At 39.1% G+C, this 21,257-nt stretch overlaps 1 protein-coding gene across 2 annotated transcripts; it reads left to right on the forward strand.

Moving 5' to 3' along the window:
• Window positions 1–1,206: 1,206 nt before the first annotated feature.
• oga (O-GlcNAcase) lies at window positions 1,207–20,469 on the forward strand. 2 transcript variants are annotated; one of them, XM_015347833.2, is made up of 17 exons: window positions 1,207–1,902; window positions 3,349–3,400; window positions 4,951–5,048; window positions 5,234–5,364; window positions 7,307–7,478; window positions 7,868–7,966; window positions 8,245–8,529; window positions 9,934–10,092; window positions 10,249–10,895; window positions 11,368–11,542; window positions 13,626–13,679; window positions 15,385–15,470; window positions 16,600–16,704; window positions 17,396–17,484; window positions 17,854–18,046; window positions 18,476–18,635; window positions 19,175–20,469. In XM_015347833.2, the coding sequence occupies exons 1-17, from the start codon at window positions 1,737–1,739 to the stop codon at window positions 19,309–19,311; spliced, it is 2,808 nt and encodes a 935-aa protein (XP_015203319.1). In that variant the 5' UTR covers window positions 1,207–1,736; the 3' UTR covers window positions 19,312–20,469. The 2 variants fall into 2 exon arrangements, with proteins under 2 accessions (XP_015203319.1, XP_006630934.1); XM_006630871.3 differs by lacking the exon at window positions 13,626–13,679 and having other exon boundaries at window positions 1,208–1,902.
• Window positions 20,470–21,257: the final 788 nt, after the last annotated feature.

Genomic DNA, 21,257 nt, shown 5'->3' on the forward strand with positions numbered 1-21,257 from the left:
GTGACAGAACACTTCAAAGTCTGTCCTGTTTGGAAGGAGAGAGTGACACATTTTTCATTTCACTATATCTGGACATCTTCCAAACAAAGGCTGCATACAGCAGGGCAATCAAAGAGATGCAGAATAGTGAGATGACTAATAACTTGCATTTACTTCATGCTTTTCTTTTGCTGGATGCCAAAGAGTCTCACAGGTAGATCAAGGTGGAAATCTAGACGTCCAGGTGTAAAAGATTGTATAACGCAGGTTTGGGTGGTGGAACATCAATGTTTTCACCAAAGAAATATTCAAGGATGGGAGAGGCTTTCCCCGATTACTTTATAAGAAACTCATAGCTATATAAGAACCCTTTTATTATGTTTATCTTGTGCCCTTATTAGGAAAGCTGCTGACATCGAGACTGTAAAGAATGAAGAGAAAATATCTGATTGTATCAAAGCAGGATTGATAACTTTTCCAGGTTTACACACCCTTGGAATCCCAGTATTGATTTTTCGGGTTCTGAAAAGGGCCAGTTTACATGTACACTATGTATTTGGATTTCATCAAGTGCTACCCTGGTATACAGTAGTAGTCCAGGTCAGTGTCTGGTTGGGAGTTGTCTCACTTTTGGGGTGTCAGGGTACTTTTGTCCCCTGTGGCAGTTCTACGCCTCTGACAGCCTACAGCACAACAACAAATCCTGTCTCAACACCAACATCTGATGACAGGTATTAAAATTCAAAATTATGGTTCTGTCCAATTTTCTCAGAGCAGAACATAACAGCTAGGGATACTGCAACGTACTCAAATAATCACTCTGAATTTATTAAATCCTTCAAGAAAAAACCTGATGGGATTTTACCATATGAGCAGTTGATAAATAGCCTCATCTCATTTTCTAACCTTTCAGATATTGCAAATGAATCTGAGCGTCTCAGAATCCCACACCCAGCTTTGTCTTGTGTTTAATTAAGACGCGGTCCCTTTAAGAAATGCCCGTCTCCTCCCCGACCCATACTGCGCATGTGTACAAATTCGACTACAACAAAGAACCAACGAGTTGATTTTTTAAGCAGCATGTTAAAATAATTTATTCGTGTTTTATATTTTCCAAAAAATATTTGGAAACACATTTCGACACTGATATTTTAAAACCAGCCTTACTGAACATTTTGAAATCCGTATGCCTGGTGGGTTCCCTGGGACTGTCCGGTTAGGACTGGTCTGAACCGGTTTTCTGCGGCTGCGCAGTTGGTGTAAACAGGAAGCAGTGGTGGGAGCACAGCGGAGGAGACGAGCAGCTTGAAAACAATTCGATAAAAATCGGAAAATAATTGAAAAAAAGTAACGTTTCGCCTGATGATATACGTACAGCACCGGTGACGGATCGCAATGTACAGATTTTAAAAGGAGGATTGATGTTCTAGACTTAAATAATTTAGCCATACTTCTGCTGCAGCTAAGAAAACGAGGAAAATTCCGAGAAGGCGTTAATAACTGTCGTTTTAGCCGAGAACTCAGTGCACTCAACGCAATTCTGAAGAAAGAACTAAAACGTCTCCCCGTTGCCAGGGGTGGCCTGTGCGGATACTGCTACTCCCAGGTGGTGTGACGAATACAGCTTCCCGTTACGTCTTCCAGCCGAGACTCAGACACCTGCCTTCATACCGTTTCGCTACATGGCCTGCTAACCGCTTCTCCAGCCGAGAGTCCCGCATACTTCGTTGACGTTCAGCCCCGCGCAGCCCCGGACCATGGTCCAGGAGGAGAAGGCGGCGGAGCCCCAGGCGGCCGATGGCGATCAGACCCCCAGCCCCCTGGCAGCCGAGGCGGCGGTGGACGCCCCGACTCAAATAGAGGAGCCCAGCCTCGGCACCGAGACCACTGGTCGCAGGACATTCATCAGCGGCGTGGTGGAGGGTGAGGAGCACATCGGTCACTTCTGCGCTCGATCATTGCCATACTAAAAGAACGCCGAGATAGTGATCGTTATCATTTTTGTGACATCCGGAAGCGTAGGGTCTTATTTTTCATACACAGTGTACGATAAATCGCTGGTCTATACGCGTATCCGGATGTATTCGTATGTTTTTTGCCTTTTAAGAATCCAGTAGGCCTATCAAGCTATCCACGAATATTAGACTGACCTTTGTTCTCTTGATAAAGGTTAATGTTGCTTGTTATTTTCTGGAGGGGGGGATAGTCACTTAGAACTGCGGCAAGGGGATACTTATTTACACAAAGGGATTCAGGAATCTGGAGCCTGTGTCATGGCTGAATGAGACATGTATTACCACTAAATACACCTCTTAATTGTGTTTTTACTATCGAATCGTTTAAACGTTTTTATTTTGTTGAATACGCAAAATGGTAGCTAATCTAAAGTGGGTATCGTAGCATATCGGGTTAAAAAAACGTCCCGTTTTGTTAGCTTTCGTTAGGATTTAGTTAGTGTTGCTCCTCTGCTATTGGGGTGCGATGTTGCTTTGTGTTCCGTGTTCAAATAATTTGTTGCGACTACGTGTGACTAGTCCCCGACGTTTTTACTTCTTATTGAAGCTAAGAACAAGAAGGAATTGCATGCAGAAGTATTTTCCCGTGTATCTTGAGATAGGGCTCTCCTGTTCACGGATGAAATTTATGAGAAGCTTATATAACCTGTGGAATTAAGAGTTTTCTTTCTTGTACAGGTGGCGTGCAGCGTTATCGAGTTCTTCAAAAGAGCATTTCTTTGTGCCTTTGCTTTTCTGCTAGAGAAGCTCAGATTGAGAGTACAATATGCTAATATAATGTGCTCTGTGATATTTATTTTATGGCATTTTACATTAGTACAAACTATGGTCTATATAAACTCCCACTGAATATCATATTTGGGTTTTAAATCGTTGTATCCAGACGAAATAAAGGCTTTACAACATTCTATGCTCCTTTGGGTTTGTGTGTGATTACGGAAATCGGGTCAGGTATTGGTGCTGCAATCTGTTATTTTTCTCAGTATTTCCAGTTTCCAAGCCTCTCCGATGTCAATGCATTTTTAGTTTATGCTCTCCATTAATTGTATTTCCACCTAACAGTGAATGAACCTCTGCTTTTTCCTCATGTGCCAGTAAGCTAAAAATTCTATTACCACTAAAAGTTTCCACTTCCATGCCTTACAGTATATTGGCATGCTGCAATCCTATATCAAACTAAAAACTGCCATTTTACAAATTGAAAAACTGCCTTTGCGAAAAGCAGCCATATTGATGTATGCTAGGTGTGCTGGCAGTGGTTTTGAGGGGTGCTTGTCAGCTGCTTGCTGTGATAAGAATGTTGTTTTGCCATGGCAGTAAGAAAAAAACACTGGTGCTCTTCTGTTTTGCACAGGTTTCTATGGGCGCCCATGGACTATGGAACAAAGGAAAGAGCTTTTCAGGAGGTAACCTGTTGGTATTTGTATTTTTTAAGGTCTAAAGATTTATGATGCATGATCCAGTGATGAAGAGCTATAAATTATCCTAATCTGAATGACCGTACTTTCTACAAGTAGCATAATAGGCATTGTCTTCCTGATATGCTTACTGTAGCACAAGCAGTAGATTTCAAACTGTTAGTAATGGGCATTTACCAGTTTTTCAAAGTCAGATTTTAACATTCTGATAAAATCCATCTTCTGATTTCATATAATTTGTTTTTTGGGAAAATCACACATCCAAAACTTTTGTACAAACAGTTTTTGTATTCTACTTACAAATGGCAATACAGAGTAGTTAATTCTATCTTTGGAAATGCTGAAGACTGTATATAATCTATCGTGAAAATTAGAAAATACGTACAGAAAGGCATGACTATTAAAGTAATATATTTAATAAAACTAAATGATAAATGGAAGTGGTGTGGTGGTTAGCTGCCTCACAGCACTGGGCCCCAGGTTCAGTTCTGGACCTGGGGTACTGTCTGTGCAGAGTTTCTGTGTTACACTTGTGTTCACACAGGTTTCCTCTGGGGGCTCCCATTTCCTCCCACAATCCAAAAAAACATACTGGTAGTTTATGAATGTTTAGTTGCCTTCTGGGAAAGCCATAATAGTGAGTGAGCGTGTCTCTCCTGCAATAGACTGTTGTCCCATCCATGGTGTACTTGTGGGAACCGGTTCGGCTCCCTTTAGACTCTGAATTGGAAGACAGTTAGAAAACCGATGAATAAATGATAAATGCAAATTTAGACACTGTTCTCAGCATGTGCATTGAAACTCTGGATTGTAAAACGGCTGCGTGTGAACTTCTGTATGTCTCCATTTCCAGATAGTGAACATTTCGTGTAACACACCTTCCAGTGGCGACTTTAGCATGTATTATTTGATTTGGATATACCTGGGCATTTAGAACCATTTATATGATGTGGTTAGTGTTTTGTCATGTGATGTTGGGTAGCCTTGATCCTGGTTTTGCACATTTACTAGGTCGATTGACATGTAGACAATACTGATTGTACTTGAAACATGATCCTGCAAGTATGCAGTTCCCTTGAACTAACTTAGAGTAGTCTGCGCATGACTTTGGGAGGCGGGAAGGAATCGGAGCACCCAATGAAAGCGTCATTCAGATGCTGGGAGGGGGGTCATAAAAACTCTTCCCCAGTTGGGATGCAATGCAGCACAGTGGAGCTGTGAAGCAGAAGTATTTTGTTCACGTCCGTCAAGTAATTGACAGCTCATGTGGAAAGAAAACTACGATCCCCTCCGGCCTTTGAGGCCCATCATTGCCCATCACAGAAATCACCAAATAGCTTTCTGTTTTGTGATTGTGTCCTGCAAAGACATTTTCAAAATGTATCCATAACCCTATGTTAGTTTACATTTATCATGTAAATGATAAAAAAAAGTGTCAAGTTGAGATCTGTCCTATTAATGGAAAGTGGAGCAGTCATTTCCACTGCCTGTTTTATTGATGAAATTGTGTAAAGGCAGCATTTCTTTTCTTTATTCAGACTACAGAAATGGGGACTGAATACATACCTTTATGCACCAAAAGATGACTATAAGCACAGGATGTTTTGGAGGGAGATGTATTCAGTGGAAGAAGCAGGTAAGAACTAAATCAGATCTTAGATTGTATAAGACACATTGAGATCCTAGGATTAGGAAATACCTATGTGTATGTTAGTATTTTTCATGTCATAGTATGTGGCACAGTTCATAATCTGCCGAGTCTGTTATCGTATGAATGTTAATAAGATAACATCTAAACATTTTATTTTATCCCCTTTTAAGAGCAACTTATGACCCTTATTGCTGCTGCAAAGGAGCACGGAATTGAATTTATCTACGCTATCTCCCCTGGTCTCGATATAACATTTTCCAACCAGAAAGAAGTTTCAACATTAAAGCGGAAGTTAGATCAGGTGAGTTTGTGTACGTCTTGGTGTTTTAGATAAGCTCTTTAGAGACTTAACTCCCACTCTACCTAAAATTGGATATATAGCAGAAATGTACAAGGAGCAACATGTAAAACTACTGAAATTGATCCAGTGTGGCAGTGGGTGTTAAGATGTTGTAGGGTGATATTCCTGTGTTTTAATATGTTCTAATTTAACAATGGATAGCTTTAAAATAATGGATTTTAAGCTTCTTTTCAATTTAAAAGTCTGATTAATTTGGGTTATTAGAATTTTATGCCATTTTATAGCTTTCAGGTTTCCATGCAACATGAAATCAGAGGTAGGAACTATATGTGGGCCCCCAATTTACAACTGTGTGTGAAAGAGGGCGCTTGGGCTCCTTAGAGTCTTTTATTATTTAACAGTTTGCAAGCTCTACATTTATAGGAGCACAGGCATGTTCTGCATCTACACCAATTGCATGGGTGTTCTTTGACCAAAAAAAAATATTTCAGTCAAACTTAACTTTTTACGATAAAACTACACATTTTATTTAAAAAATGGAAGAGTGTTTTTTCACATTATTAAAACTTTGGTATTCTGTACCTAGTGTGTGCTTGTTAATCCTGAAACAAAGTTACAAGCTGTTCATTTGTTTTTTTACACAATTGTTTGAATTCAGTTTATTTTAAACAATCTTAAAACAACGAAATAATTTCACCTCACAAAGTCTTACTAAATAAGTAATTGGAAGGTTTCAGAAAAAGTACAAAAAACAAACAGTCTGTAAATTGTCCATAAGTCTGTGTCCTACAATGGACTGGCATCCTGTCCAGGGTGTGGTCCTACCATGCTCCCTGTGCTTCCAGGGTTGGATCCAGGTGCCTGTGAGCCACACTAGGAATTAGTGACTGTTTGATGATGGATCAAGAATGGATATCGGATCCTGAATATAATCCAGTGATAGTGTTCTGGGATAATTAGCAAGGAAGTCAACTAAAACAAGATCATTCACACTTGTGGTTGTTGTTTGTTTCAGATTGTACAATTTACAGACTGTCATTTGTATAAATGAGTGTATAATTGATTAGAACACAAAACAATATGTGTATATTCAAACTTTTGATGTAGCAGAGTTCTCTTGTTGATTGCATACAAAGAAGAAATTAAACTCCTAACCCCCATGCTGTAAACTAGAACTATAAAAGAAAATAGTTATATTCAAAACATCTTAGACATTCAGAGTACAGATAAATGAATTTGAAAGACTTTAAAATCAAAATAATCAGAATTAGAACCGGCATTGAATTGCAGAGCTTCAGTGCAGAGTAGTTCTTGTACTGTAGATATACGATCTGAATCACTGAAAAAAGTTTTAAGAGCCCTAGAAGGCATTTGCTTTGACAAATGTTTTCAAGAGACTAGTTTGTTTTGCTTGAATTGAGTAATTTTCAAATGCACTCTTAAATGGGGAAAGCATTGTGTGTAAAAAATAATCTCGTAATGCTTTAGGAGGGGTATGTATAAAAAAGGGAAACAATTTCTATGGGGAAATGTCCAGAGTCCTCCCTATGGGGGGGGGTACCATTTCTCAACTGCTCCCTGTGCTCAGCGTACCTTGGCACTGCTGATCATGTTGGCAGTGCACCTCTGAGGTTGGTTGCTGCCTCCAGCAGCTGGCAGGCACCCTTGGCCAAGTGGAGAGGTGGTGTTTCCCTCTGTGACATCACCACAAGTCTTTAGGCAGCTAAGAAGTCACGGCAGCTGCTGTTTCACAGGGAGCCTAGCGAACTGTGACTAATCTCCACTATATCCCTGTTGGCACTGGGCCAAATCTGCACAATATGACCCACACTTGAACTCATGGCATCTGTGTCACCAATGTTGAGTGCTCAACATGTGCCCAGTGTAAGTGTTTTTGGAGACTGAAGTGTTTTTGATTCCAAGCTTATCTTTCTTTTGCTAGGTCTCTCAGTTTGGATGCAAGTCCTTTGCTTTGTTGTTTGATGACATTGATCACAACATGTGCCCAGCAGACAAAGAGGTTTTCAGTTCATTTGCACATGCCCAGGTCTCCATCACAAATGAGATCTTTCAGTATTTGGGAGAACCTGAGTCTTTTTTGTTCTGCCCTACAGGTGAGAATATAAGCATGTTGAGATGTGATCTCTCATTGCTCTCATGACTGGGGTTTCCACCCCATTTTAGAAAGTGAAATTAGCTATAACCAAGTATTCTCATGGACAGTGCTGCTTCAACAGCATGAAGCTAATGTGGAGGCCTTGTCACATATTTTCTATAATCTGATGACCTTATCAAAAATTACAACATTAATGTCTGATTTTTTTTTTTGCTGGTGGCAATTAAAAAAGGAATAAACTAAACTTTTACATGTATCATGTATCACTAACATATATGTTAGCAAAAAAATCCTAGTAATTCTCTCAAGATATTGGTATGAAAAGCATATACACTGAACAGCTTAACTGTTTTACTATATTTAATTTATTTTGTGTGTCTATAACAGAATACTGTGGAACCTTCTGTTATCCAAATGTATCTCAATCCCCTTATCTGCGGACTGTTGGTGAAAAGCTTCTTCCAGGTATTCAGGTGCTGTGGACAGGTGAGGATACATTAGAAATGCAATTTTTCCACTGTTTTATTTGTTGTGATTCATAATGCATTGTTCTACGGATCAGAAAATGTTCTCGTCATTGCTGTGTTGTTAATATTAAGGAAAACACTCTTAGTATTTTATGTGCTATTTTAGCTGGTAAACAAAAGGTAGAGTTTTGCGTGGCTTTACTTCTGTTGTAGTATAGAACTCGGGACATTGTTTTGGAATGTGTGTGATCTATGTGTGGGTTTTAATCATATATAAATTCTGAATGGTTTTGACAGGTCCTAAAGTAGTGTCAAAAGACATTACAGTGGAGTCCATTGAAGAGGTATCCAAAATTTTGAAGAGGGCTCCAGTTATCTGGGACAACATTCATGCCAATGACTATGACCAAAAGAGACTCTTCCTGGGTCCATATAAGGGGAGGTCCACAGAACTCATTCCCAGACTTAAGGGGGTCCTTACCAACCCCAACTGTGAATTTGAATCCAACTTTGTGGCCATCCATACCCTGGCCACCTGGTACAAATCCAACATGAATGGAGTACGAAAAGATGTTGTTATGAGTAAGTACTGCTGTGTATTGAGTTGATAGGAAGTTCGTTAGTAGTTTAGCTTATTTTTTGTTTGCTCTCTGTAACACTTTGTAGCCCATTTTAAAAAATATATGTGGCTTTAAAGTACATTCACGTGGTGACTCATTTGTTGTATACAAGGCCATCGTTGAAGATGACAGCATTGAAATATAACTGAACATTTAGCATGTGACAAATATCCTCTACTAATCATGCACTGGCTTAATAGTCTAGACCAGGGGTGGGGAACCTTTTTTCTGCCAAGGGCCATTTGGATATTTATAACATAATTCGCGGGCCATACAAAATGATCAATTTAAAAATTAGCCTGCTATATTTGGTCAAACATTTAATTAACTCACCCCTAATGTGATGGCTGGAACTGCCTCTCTTTGGTGAGGCATGTGATGTTAGCTGGTATTGATGATGTTGCTACTTGCAACTGCTTTTCCAGGTTTGCGTCGGTCAGTCTGGAGCGCAGTCGATCAAACAGCCACTTGCTATCATTGAGTTCCCTGACAGGTTTTCCCTTCACTTCCATGAACTAATTGACTTCATCCCACAGTTCGTAAAACACAGTGTGTTAACACTTTCGCAACGCGTGCACTCCCAGCCTGCCTGCCACTGACTGTCCTCCGAGTCACCGCAATACAGGCAGACGTGCCGCGGGCAGACGGCGAGAAACATGCGTGTCTGTCCCGTCATGTACTCGTATGTGTCCTGTCTATCCTGTAATGGACGGTCCTTGCTTGTCCCTCAAAATTTACATTATTATTATGATTCACTTAATATTAATTTATGTTGCTATGAAAAAAGCTCCTTGGTTTATTGAATTTCAAGTCCCGCCTGCGTAGGGCTGCGCGATATGGCCAAAAACAGTATCATGATAAAAATTTTTGTATCAGTCGATATCGATAATTATCAGGATAAATGTCAAATCATTATTTCTTTCAAGTTTAAAGGCAGATGTTTTTCTCCTGAGTGAAAGTTGAAGAAACCAGACAGTTAATTGGTGAATTAAACATCTCTTTATTTTAAGAACACATCAATTGCCAAACAGCAGAAACATTAAACAAATCTATTAGCTGCCCGGTCTGCAATAAGCACGCACACTCACGCAGTATTTAGCGCGCATGCACGTATCATGCGCAAAGCATGAACATTTATCGAACTTTTGTTAAAATTATATCGAGGAAAATTATATCGCGATAATTATCGTTATCGAATTATCGCCAGGCTCTATGCCTGCGGTTGCCTTAGCAGGGCCAGACCAAATGATTTCGGGTCGGACGTTCCCCACCCCTGGTCTAGGCCCTGCCAGAGTTGCATGGCTTCATTAGCCACCGGTATGAGCTGCCCCTTATCACGCTGTTCTGTTGTGTGTTTTTCTCACAGCAGACACTGAGGACAGCACAGTGTCTATTCAGATCAAGCTGGAGAATGAAGGGAGTGATGAAGAACTAGAGACAGATATGCTCTACAGTCCACAGCTGGCCCTCAAACTTGCCCTAACAGAGTGGCTGGGGGAATTTGGAGTGCCTCATCAGTATAACAGTATGTAGCATCTTGTTTTTTTATTACGTTTCTGAGTTAAAAGATAGGCAGGGAGGTGGGGATTTAAATATAGATAAGAAAAATGATGGAGCATGATTCTTTATTAACTGACTTAAGAAGCTCAGTTATGAACATGATTGGCTTTCTATTTGATAGGTCGGCAGGTACCTCACAGTGGAGCAAAGAGTTCAGCTCTAGATGTGGCCTCCCTAGGGGCACCAAATCTTGGATCCTCCACAACCGTGACCACTGTCTACCAGCAGCCAATCATGAGTCAGGGGGCGGCACTTAGTGAGGAGCCCCAGCCACTGGGCAAGGAGGAAGAGGAGGAAGAGGTCGAGGTGGAGAAGAAGGAGCAGTTGTTGCTGCAGTCAGACGAAGAACCCATGGAGATGGTGGTGGAGAAGCAGGATGAACCAGACACCAAGAATGTCAACCAGATCCTGACAGAAATCGTGAAGGCAAAGATGACGGAGGAACTGAAGCCCATGGACACTGACAAAGAGAGCATTGCGGAGTCCAAGTCCCCAGAAATGTCCATTCAGGAGGACTCGGGAAGTGACATTGCCCCCATGCAGACTGACGATCAGTTAAACAAAGAGACCTTTGTGCCAGGCCCCAATGAGAAGCCCCTGTACACAGCAGAGGCGCTGACACTGGAGGACCTCACTCTTCTGGCAGAGCTCTTCTACCTACCCTATGAGCATGGTCCCAAGGCTGTGCAGATGCTGAAGGAGTTCAACTGGCTCAGGGCCAACAGCAGTGTCGTCAGTGTCAACTCCAAAAGGAAGGAACCTGAAAAGGTGAGCATGGACGCCGTTTTGACACTTTAGTGTTTAGTTTTCTATTAACATCATTTCCTAAATGAAGTGATTGGGCTGTAATGGGATACCTAACTTAATGCATACTCGAGGTTAAGTGTAAAGTAAGTTCGAAGCTATTATTACCTTGGAAAAAAGTTTTCAAAATGAAAATTAATATGTATGAATCTTGTTTCATATTGGTTCTAGTCAAAGATGGTATTGGTGCCTGAAACCGAATGGAGTACACTGTGCCAGATGAGTTTTAGAAATTGTCCATCAAGAAATGAATGATTCTGAATTAACACATGAATGAAAGAAATTATTCTGATTAACACAATCTGAAATGAGTTAACTATATAAAATGGTGTATGCTGTTGTAGCGCAGGTTTCAGCAATAATCGTAAATGCTACAAAACACTACAAGTGCCATGTTTCTAGAAGTTTTAAAGTCTGCTTCTGTGGGTTTTTGCAGGTTGCAGAATGGCAGTCACGTGCGGAGACATTTGAGGAAATGTGTTGTTCAGTCATCCAAATGTTCACCCGACTCTCAAACTCTGCCAACAGGACAATACTCTACGATCTATATCCCTACATCTGGGATATAAAGAGTATCATCTCAATGGTGAAATCATTTGTTCAGTGGTTAGGTAGGTATAGATCTAGATACCATGCTTGTGACAATAGCAGGGCTTTACATTTTTCATTAGCCCATGAAATAAAACAAGCCATTGAAAAGCCTGTAGTTTTTTAGAACAGATACATTCTTTAAGATTGAAAGATAATCTCTTATTACACATTACTGGAAAACATTTGGCTCTGTCTCAGAGTTAATTCATTTCTGTTGAGAAATTCTGGAATGACAACTGTCATTTAAAAACTGGTTCTTGTGTTACATTACTCATTTCAAAATAATGTCTTTTGAACATTGCAAAGCCTTTTTACATTTTAACAGAAAGACGTGTTATTTTTAAATCAACAGATGAGATTTTTTTAAAGGTGCCAATTGTAAAGTCTCACATGTACATGCACACTTCTAGCACACCTTCACTTGACAAACCTTTTAACATTTCTTGGGCTAATATATTCACTAGTTTGGGTTACAGGCTGCATTGTATATATTTTTATTTTGTGTACAAACCTTCTTCTGCCTGACTGAATGCTGACTGCACTGTAGGCCTGCTCCTTTCATTGCCAATGCCCAGCTCAATCCTGCTGTTACACAGCAATTTCAGGAAGCTTTAATCAATGGAAAAACATTGGAAACTGAACGGTGGTCATCATGCCAGTAGACCCTGCTGCTTGCTGTGTCCGGTAACATTGCTGTGTATATACAGTAACACCTGCTGTCATCTCTCTCTCTTGATTAAGGGCCTGGTCAGGAAGGAAAGTCGATCCCTTCCGCCCTAGCGCGCATGCGAGCTTCAAATTGAAGGCTCTGTAAGGCTATTCTGGTGCAAAAGTCTAAAAGGTTAAGGGGGGAAATTAAAGATAAATAAATGTAATTCAGCCTCTGGTCTGGTGGATTGACCATCAGTCTTTGAATATGTTCTCCACATCTTCTTTCCAGATTGTATCTGGTGAGAAGAAGTGTATTTTTAAAGATACAGGCAATTGCAAGCTCACCACAGAGATCCTCTATGCTTTTGATTTCCTAACTGTAGAAGTGTACCCAGGGCTTATTTGTATTCACTTTTAATCACAGTGTTCTTCTACACAAAGCAATGGTTACTAAACTTAATGTTTTGTTCTTGGTGATTTCTGAGCTGTTTGTCTATAACAGCTGTCAATTAAGCACATAAGATGATTGACCAGTGGAAATTGAATCTAAAAGTACTGGGCACTGCTACAGTTAGAATCAATTGGATTTAAAATGAGGTATCACTGTTGGAAGCAGCTTAGATTCTTTAAAGCACCAGCATGGCCTGGGTTACAGTAGTAACCTCATTTCATTCACAGGTTTCTAGCCAGCTCTAAGGAAAGCTGAGGACTTGCAATTATTTACACAGCAGGCAGCAATAGAAGCTGGTTGGACCACTGCAGAAACAGAGTTTGGTACAACAATATTGAGTAATGCAGTGGGGTGGATTAGGAGATGGACATGTGGTAATTATATTCAGGTCAAAGTAAAGAACATCATTTAAGGGTGATGGATACAACAGGACCTTTTTAAAAAATACTAGTAGGTCATAGACACAACAGCCATTTTATGTTTATGTATGTAAACATTTTATGTTTATGTAACTATTCATCTCCCCTATCCTGATACTCATGTCTCACACTTATGCCATAGGCTTGAGAGATGGTGTGGCTTTCATGTATAAACATGAAGCACTTCGCAACAGTTTGGAAAACCCATCACTTAATTATTCCCATTTAAAGAAGGGAGAATTCATTCATCATTATAGCCTTTGGGACCAATATTATTTTAATAGATGCTTAATGCAGGTTTTTAATTTAAAGGGAACTATTACCTAGCAAGTTTACAAAAAAGTTTAATTAGAAGATTAGATTTGAAGCTGGAACTGAGGCGTTAGTAACCTACTCCCTGTAAATGTGACCTATCTTATGTTTGTTTGAGCAGATCACATTTGTCCATCAAAGTTTTGGGGTAGTCCATGCTTTGTCCCCCATTGAACAAGTGCAGACAGCAGACTGTCAGTGTCACTGATTTTGTGCTTTGAACAATTACTAATAACCTCTTCTATTGTTTTCTTCCTTCACTGTGTACAGATGGAAGAATCCTCTGCACAAGTTTCTACTGCTATTGGAGGGACAATGGCCGATGTATGCACAGTGCTGGCGTTTTTGTTACGGGTTTTTAGTTATTTAAGTGTGATATGAGAATTTTACAGAACTTATTGTCCTTCAGTAAGATTAGAATGTATTCAAAATGAAGTCACATTTGCGCAGCGAAATTTCAAATAAGAAATAACTTTTTTTTTCCTCTGACAGCTTACCCTAACATGTTTTTTTTCTATTATTAGGCCTAGTGAGCTAATTCTGACACAGCCTCTAATGTGCCTTCTAAGCAGAATTCATAGAGATCTTTTAAGATTCTCAGAAGTCTCCCCTCTACTCTCCTTTCATGTTGAAACTAAGAAAAATGGCCTAATTCTTTTGAGAAACTGAATTTCCAATGCGTTGTGCTCACTAGTGTTTTTCGGGATCTTTTTAAAGTTTGAATTCTTCTTAAATTGTGCTTTTAGGGGTTGTGTCTTGCTAGCTCATCGCTTAGGTTTTGGTGAATCAAATTTGGTGCAGGAGTGTTTATCCTGCCTTTGCGCTGCATACGTCCTGTTGCATGACTTGAAAAGGAGATACCCCTTAACTTTGTAGTACTCATCTTAAAAAATCAGAAGGAGACTAGTTGACATCTATAGTTGAACCTTTTCATATTTAAATGAAGTAATAGGTGTACCTGTCGGATGGTTCAGTTTTGCTACCTTTTCCCCTGCCTTCAGTTTCATATTTGATTATGTCTGTACCATAACAGTGGCAGACCCTTGACCTGTATACAGATTGAATTGTCTCCGAGTTTTAGTGTTGGTTTGGAACATTTTGACCAAAGATCTGAAACAAAGATGCTGTTTTCTAGCAGAACATGGGTTTGATCTTCATTTTTGGTAGTCATGTGACAAGACAGATATTTTAAAATGTGACTTCAGATGAAGTGTGATAATTCAGGGGCTTTAATGATTCAAGCATACTAGCTTCATAACAGTCCTTTCTGGTGATTTCCCCTTGTTTATTCAAATCTAAGACAGGTTCTCACTTGCAACACAGGTTTTCACATAATACTGTGGAAGGAAATATGTGCCCTGTAATTTTGACTCTTATTCAATAAACCACACTTAGGATTGTCTTTTACATTATCTTCATCTCCAGATTAATTGTAAGAAGAAGCTTCACATGAGATAATATTGAAAATTTGTTTTTGAAAGCTTTTAAGAAATGCAAAAAAAAAATAGATACCTGACAGCGTTCTTTTAAAAGAACTGAAGATTTTCTAAATAAACTCAAAATGTTCACAAGGCTCTTCTGTAGCAGTCTTTTAAACTGGTCCAGTATTATACATTATTTTATTTAAATAGTTTGAAAAAAATCCTTGGAGAATTTGATTGTGATATATAAGATGTATCAAATGTGCATGCATGCACAGAAGAATAACAGTAGCATTGTAATGTTTGTAAATGAAAGTGCTGCGCCAGGGTCTCTTACAGATCAGTATTTCAAACACATTTTAGATCTGATTTTTTTTTCAGATTTATTTTTGATGTAAGTGTAAGCTTTAGTTGTTAGAGCCCCAAGGTTCACTTCTGTAGTTCAGTTGAGTATGTATAGGGAAAAGCAATAGAACTGTTTAAGGCTAACTTGAATTTTCTTTGAAGTTATTGGAAATAGACACTTCTTCCCCCAGTCCCCCTTTCCCTCATTCTTTCGGAAAGCGCCCCCTCACGTAACGTTCTCCGCTTGGATCTGATCTCAACAGGGTGTCGTAGTCAATCATCAGCACAGTTCTTAAGTGGAGACCAAGAGCCTTGGGCCTTTAGGGGCGGTCTAGCAGGAGAGTTCCAGGTATCCAATATTGAATTCACAACTGATTGTTCAATTTAAAAGCAATGGTATGGCACTGATACGGAAGGATTGGTCTGTTGAAGGTGTGCTGATTGTTTCCTGTTTTGGCCCTAATGGTTATTAATCCTTTCCCACGTAAAACAACCATAACATGAGTGGGAATAATAAAAGCCCAGAATTCTCACATAGCTGAGTATTTAAAATTGAAATAAAATTACACTGTTAAAGGTTTTAAATAAGGGGGAATGGATTAACTCCCCCAAAATAAAGATTTGGCATGATGATAATCCTAATCTGATTAAAATAATTTCAAGTTTGATTTCTTTCAGCGACTGCCCAAAGGCGATTCTGCTTTTCCCAGGCGCCAGCGAGAGCGCAGCGTGGCTAGGGTTTTATTTTCATGACATCTCATTTCTTTGCAGGAAGCACAGCGCTAATTATCCCCTTGCGCAAGCGTTTGCACTGATGCGCCTGCGAGTACGCAAGCATGCGCTCCTGCGAGAGAGCTCCATGATCAATAGGACAGAAATACCGTTCCTACCCAGCTCTCGGTATAGTGCATTCCTCACACCTGATTTTGTTATGCTTTGGGTAGATTAAAAATAATTAACTTCAAAGTTACAATTTCCATTGACATGGTACTTGGATTAGCTCTGTTGTTTGTGTTATCGGAGTTTGTTCATGGAGTTTTCCAAACCCTCCTGCCCCTGCATCATTGCTTCTCTCTACAGGAATGTTGGCGCAGCGATTTGCGATGCCTTGCAAATGGGAAGGAGCATCTCCTTTAGCCAGTTAGTCCCTTTTCAGACCAAGCCTCTCCACTCAGATGTTTTGTTTTCCTTTTTCAAATCATTTTGCATTACCTGCTCTGATAAAAAGCTCTAGAAATGTGTTCAAATTTGCTATTGATGTTACAAACTGAAACACCATAAAAAAAACTGGCATTTCAGTGTTATCCACGTGGGCTCCTTAGAACCGATGTCAGTCCAGGGATTGACTAGCTAGCCCTTTTGGTATAAGGTTTGTACAGCAATAGCAGACTAAATGTTGTAAGGACAAGCACTGCAGCAGATCAAGGCAGTGCTGCATTTATATGCCAAGTTTCCTAAATAATATTTAATTTTCACAGCGATTGTTGCCAATTGATGGGGCAAATGACCTTTTCTACCAGCCTCCGCCTGCTATGCCAACCTCTAAAATTTATTCCATAAGGCCATACTTTGCAAAAGATGAGGTTAGTGGGATTTAACTTTCTAATTCATGTGTACTGTTATTTCATTAGGTTTTGTGATGATAGTCTAAGACTGTTTCATCAATTAAATCACTGATGTGCGTAAGTGGGCTCTTTGAGGGTAATTTCGCAGTTGTATGTTTTGAATTTTGTTAGATTTGTTTTTGCAGATGGCTTACTTCTGTGCTACTTTTAAGTGTCACTTTTAAATCAGTTTTTGGCAGCTTTGTAGGAGTTTCTTTAATTGGAACAAAAACAAGAACATGAAAAAAAGCCTTTTATATAAAGTAGTAAAATGCTCTTTATGTTACCGTTTTTGAATATTTTAGTTGGAATTATACAGTTATTAATAATGTAGAAAGTATGATGTATGTTTCTTACAAAAGATTAAATGAAAAACTTTTTTACAGAACAATTTCAAAGGCTTCTTCAGCAGCAGAATAAAAACAATCTTTAGAATCTGTTTCTCCCCAATTACTTTCTGGTTTCTGCCCTGGGGTTCAGCTGAGATGCTTATGGTGAACTGTGCCTTGTCAGCAGTCGCTCTACTTGAATCCATCTTCAGAGTTGGCAAGAGTGAAAGCTGGTCTTGTGTGGGGGACTCCTGGGAGGGCCTGTGTTGAAAACAGTTGTGTGAACCACTGTGTTTCTTGTAGTCTTCTAAAATGTTGTTGATTGATTTTCTTTTTCCCAGCCTGCTGTGTACAAGATATGCAGAGAAATATTTAACGAAGGAATAGATGGGGTTCCTTTCTCTGAGCAGCCAGATTTAATTGGAGACAGGTAAGTTCTGACTAATTAGATTTTAGGGGTTTTGCACCATTGCTTAACTAATATTTAATAGTTATTTACTTTAACTGTAGTTTTAGACCGCACTCCTTGAACAAATTCTCCACAATACAGAAAATGTAACCTGAGTGTTTCTTCTCATATACAAAGGCTTTTAGTTTTCCAGAAGTAACCTAATAGAAATGCATTTAATTCATATGAGACTGTGCTAGCTTGGCAATGAAGGGTTTATGTGCAAAGCAGACGTATGTGCATTGTCTGAATCATGGACATTGAACTGTAAGAACTTTTTTTTAACTTTAAATGTGAAATTTAAACTGATACCACATGAATGCTTCACAGTGTTAATTTGTTGTCACTCAGGTTAGTGGGAGGCTTCTTGACGTTGAGCCCAGACTATGGCTTTGTCCTGGAGGATGAAGAAGGAATCTGTGGCTACGCTCTTGGGACAGTTGACGTCAAACCCTTTGTGAAAAAGTGCAAGATGAGCTGGATCCCAACGATGCAGGAGAAATACATTAAACCAGATGTTGAGAAAGATCTCTCTGAGGCAGAGGTCAGTATCATCTGGGTGGCCTCAGGGAGCAAATCATACCATCAGTGTTATATATATATTTTGTGATACACAAAATAATTACATCAGTAATAATTAAAAAAATTAAAACTTAAGATTACTTAAAATTAAAAATTAAGAGTTAATTGTTATTTTTAGTAAACTAGATTTATTAACATAAACTATTTTTGTCCTTTTCAAGTAAAAGTAGTTAATACAATTTAGATTTTTTTTAATGGCAATCAGGAAAGTTAACAACATATAGAGCTGGTAATTTTACAGAAGCCATCAGTGTTGCGCCTAGACTTTTCAGTTTGGAGCCCTAAGCATTACTCCACACTGCTGCCAAATTCTATCAAATATTTTTTATGGCCTCATAGTCACTTATATGGTTATTACTATGTGTTTTGTGTTTTATTTCCTGGTTTCTAGAAAATGATGTTGAGTTTCCATGAAGAGCAGGAGGGCCTGCCTGAATCATTCCTCAGCAATTTCCCTTCTCTGATCAAAGTGGACATCCACACAAAGGTCACTGACCCTAGTGTGGCCAAGAGCATGATGGGCTGCCTGCTTTCGTCACTGAAAGCCAATGGTAGGTGAATCACTGGAGCTGTGATTCTTCTAATTTTTTCCAGCCTAGCTGCAAGGTTATCGTGACCGGTTTATTTGCCTTTGCAATCTGATGCAACAACTCTCTGCATACTAAAAGCATGGGTCTCTTGACTTTCACATTTTTTCTCCACACTATGTGACAGTTTTAGTAAAAATGTTATATTGTACTGGCTTTGGTTAAAAGCTTTGATTTGTGTAGGCTGAAATTTTAGGAATGTCTATCAAGTGTCTTTCATCTGTCAGGGTGGTCGCACCTAAGTCACTCCTACTTATCACATAAACAAGGTTTGGAGTAAGACAGATATTGCAAACTATTTTCTTGGTCTTGTAATTATAAAATTACAGATGAAGTTCAGGGAGTTTAAATGAGACTGAAAAAACGTAAATTTTTGAAACTGAAAAGTCAATTCTGCATTAATTACATAGCAATTATAGGGTTAATGATGGCTCAGAAATCTGCGCTGAAATTTTAACAGCATAATTTTTTGGTGCTGACTGAAATGCCTTTTCTCTTCACAGGGTCCCATGGTGCCTTTTGTGAAGTGAGGCAAAACGATAAAAGAATGTTGGACTTCTACAGCAAATTGGGCTGCTTTGAAGTTGCAAAAATGGAGGGATTCCCAAAAGATGTGATTATTATGGGAAGGAGCCTGTGAACCCCAGCTGAATGTGAAGTAAATGAATATTGCAATGAAAACTGTACAAAGCTTCATTGTGAATAGGCCTACATGTTTGCCACAAAAACCACAAAAGGCATAAAAAGGTGTACATATATAGTACCACTACTATCAATAGGTGCAAGTTAGTGTTTTTAAAATCTGCCCTTAATTACAAAATGCATTTGTTAAATTGAAACTCCTCCTTTATTTGGGCTTTCCTGCAGTGCCAATTAGGGACATCTGTGCTTTGATTTGAAAGCAAGGTGCTACCACTGTCTCCACTGTTGTAATTTAAACATGTAAGCTTGACTGTGTGAAGGGTTTAGGCCTTTCTGAGTACTCATCTCCTTTTCATCTGCAGCAGCTGGCTTTGGAAGTGTCATCTTGTCTAACCTTCCTGAAATTGCTCTATAACATTTTAATGTTATTTTCTCTTAGTATTTTATGTGGAGGGGCACACGAGTTAAAGGCCTCTAGTGCTAGCAGAAGACCTTGAGATGATACACCTGGGAGCCTTCTGTGTAGTTGTGCACATGACTGATCTTGCCTGGCTTGGTAATTCTCAGTTTGAACACTGTGAGCTGAGCAATGTGGCTACACAAAGAAGTGAAAAATTTATGGTCGCTGGTACCTTTCTTCAGTTCCATGAGTGTTGCGCATCTTTGTGAATACATATGTAGCCCTTAAGCACAAGAAACTGAGCAGCAGCAGCTGCAGGAGAACATGGGTAAGACAGCAAAATGTTCTGGTGCTTTCACTTCCTGATGCCTTGAAGTGTGGTCCATCCTCAGAATCAGTAGTGACTTGTTAAAGAGAAAAGCATGTACTGCTTATGGAATGTAAACGATTTATACTATTGTGAGGTGAGTTTTGGTTGTGCTCAGTAAGTGATAGGGTTTACATTAAAAATGCATAAGATTGAATCAATCACTAAACATCTGTTCTGCTATTCTAGAATGACTTAGGCTGTTTTTCTATCTTACATCATGTTATTATTTGGAATTTGTATGTGTATATGAATGTACATAGTATGTATTTTTGATGGACACTTGCTGCAGAGAACCTTCAGAAGAAGGTTTCATTGTTATGTACTAAATTACAAATACAATGTGCAAATCCTTTACATCTAATAAATAATACAGATGAAGTGTGAAATGTGGTTCCTTGCTTCTAAGTTGTACAGAATGTTATATTTTTATTTTAAGTAAATGACCTGTCCCTCCAGTTGGGCCTGGGGCTTTGTAAAGACTTGAGAAGATCTAAAGATACCGTGGCTGAAGCTGACGTCTGTGACTTCTCTGTAGAGTAATTTATTTCAACTTCATCCTTGTGCCCCAGTACATGATGGCTATAATTAAAATCAATATCCACAAGAGAAAGCAAAGGATTATATTTTTTTATATCAAACTTAACTGCCAGTTAACACACTCATACTCATAGCCTACTAAGGCTTTTAAATATTTTGGTGGCACGAACTGTCGTAATATAGCATGCTTTTGTGCCTGATGTACGCTGATGCAACTTCATGCATTACTGCTTACTTGCAGAGGGGTGTTCACGGAGACTATCCCTGTTGCAAGTATATGCTTGTCTTTTACACAAAAGTGTAGTGATTTAAGGTATTAGTTAAGACCGTATTTGGTGAATGCTACTTTTAGGAATTAAGTGAGCTCTTTATGTAACTTTTCATGATATAAGGTTGATAAGTCCAGAAGAGCACTTACAGAAACAGAGCAGAGCTATTGTCTTGAGAGGGATTTGTTCTTCCTGCATATTTGAGGAAAATTAAATGTTGCAGAATTATCTTAGAAATTGTAATCCGTATACTTTTTCCACCATTTGAAATCTAGTGCAGTGAATTCAGACAATGTATTTGAGGAGGGATTATTCCTGCTATAAGGATGTCACTGATTTTCTCCATATCATTGTGGATTGGGATGACT

Source organism: Lepisosteus oculatus, chromosome 4 (genome assembly GCF_040954835.1).
Source record: "Lepisosteus oculatus isolate fLepOcu1 chromosome 4, fLepOcu1.hap2, whole genome shotgun sequence".
Taxonomy (NCBI): domain Eukaryota; kingdom Metazoa; phylum Chordata; class Actinopteri; order Semionotiformes; family Lepisosteidae; genus Lepisosteus; species Lepisosteus oculatus.

Excerpts from the sequence above, each read along its gene's own strand:
- oga (XM_015347833.2), top strand. The coding sequence starts at position 1,737 with ATGGTCCAGGAGGAGAAGGCGGCGGAGCCCCAGGCGGCCGATGGCGAT. Across the intron at positions 7,479-7,867 it reads TTTTTTGTTCTGCCCTACAG|AATACTGTGGAACCTTCTGT; the intron begins GTGAGAATATAA and ends TGTCTATAACAG. Across the intron at positions 17,485-17,853 it reads CCAGATTTAATTGGAGACAG|GTTAGTGGGAGGCTTCTTGA; the intron begins GTAAGTTCTGAC and ends GTTGTCACTCAG.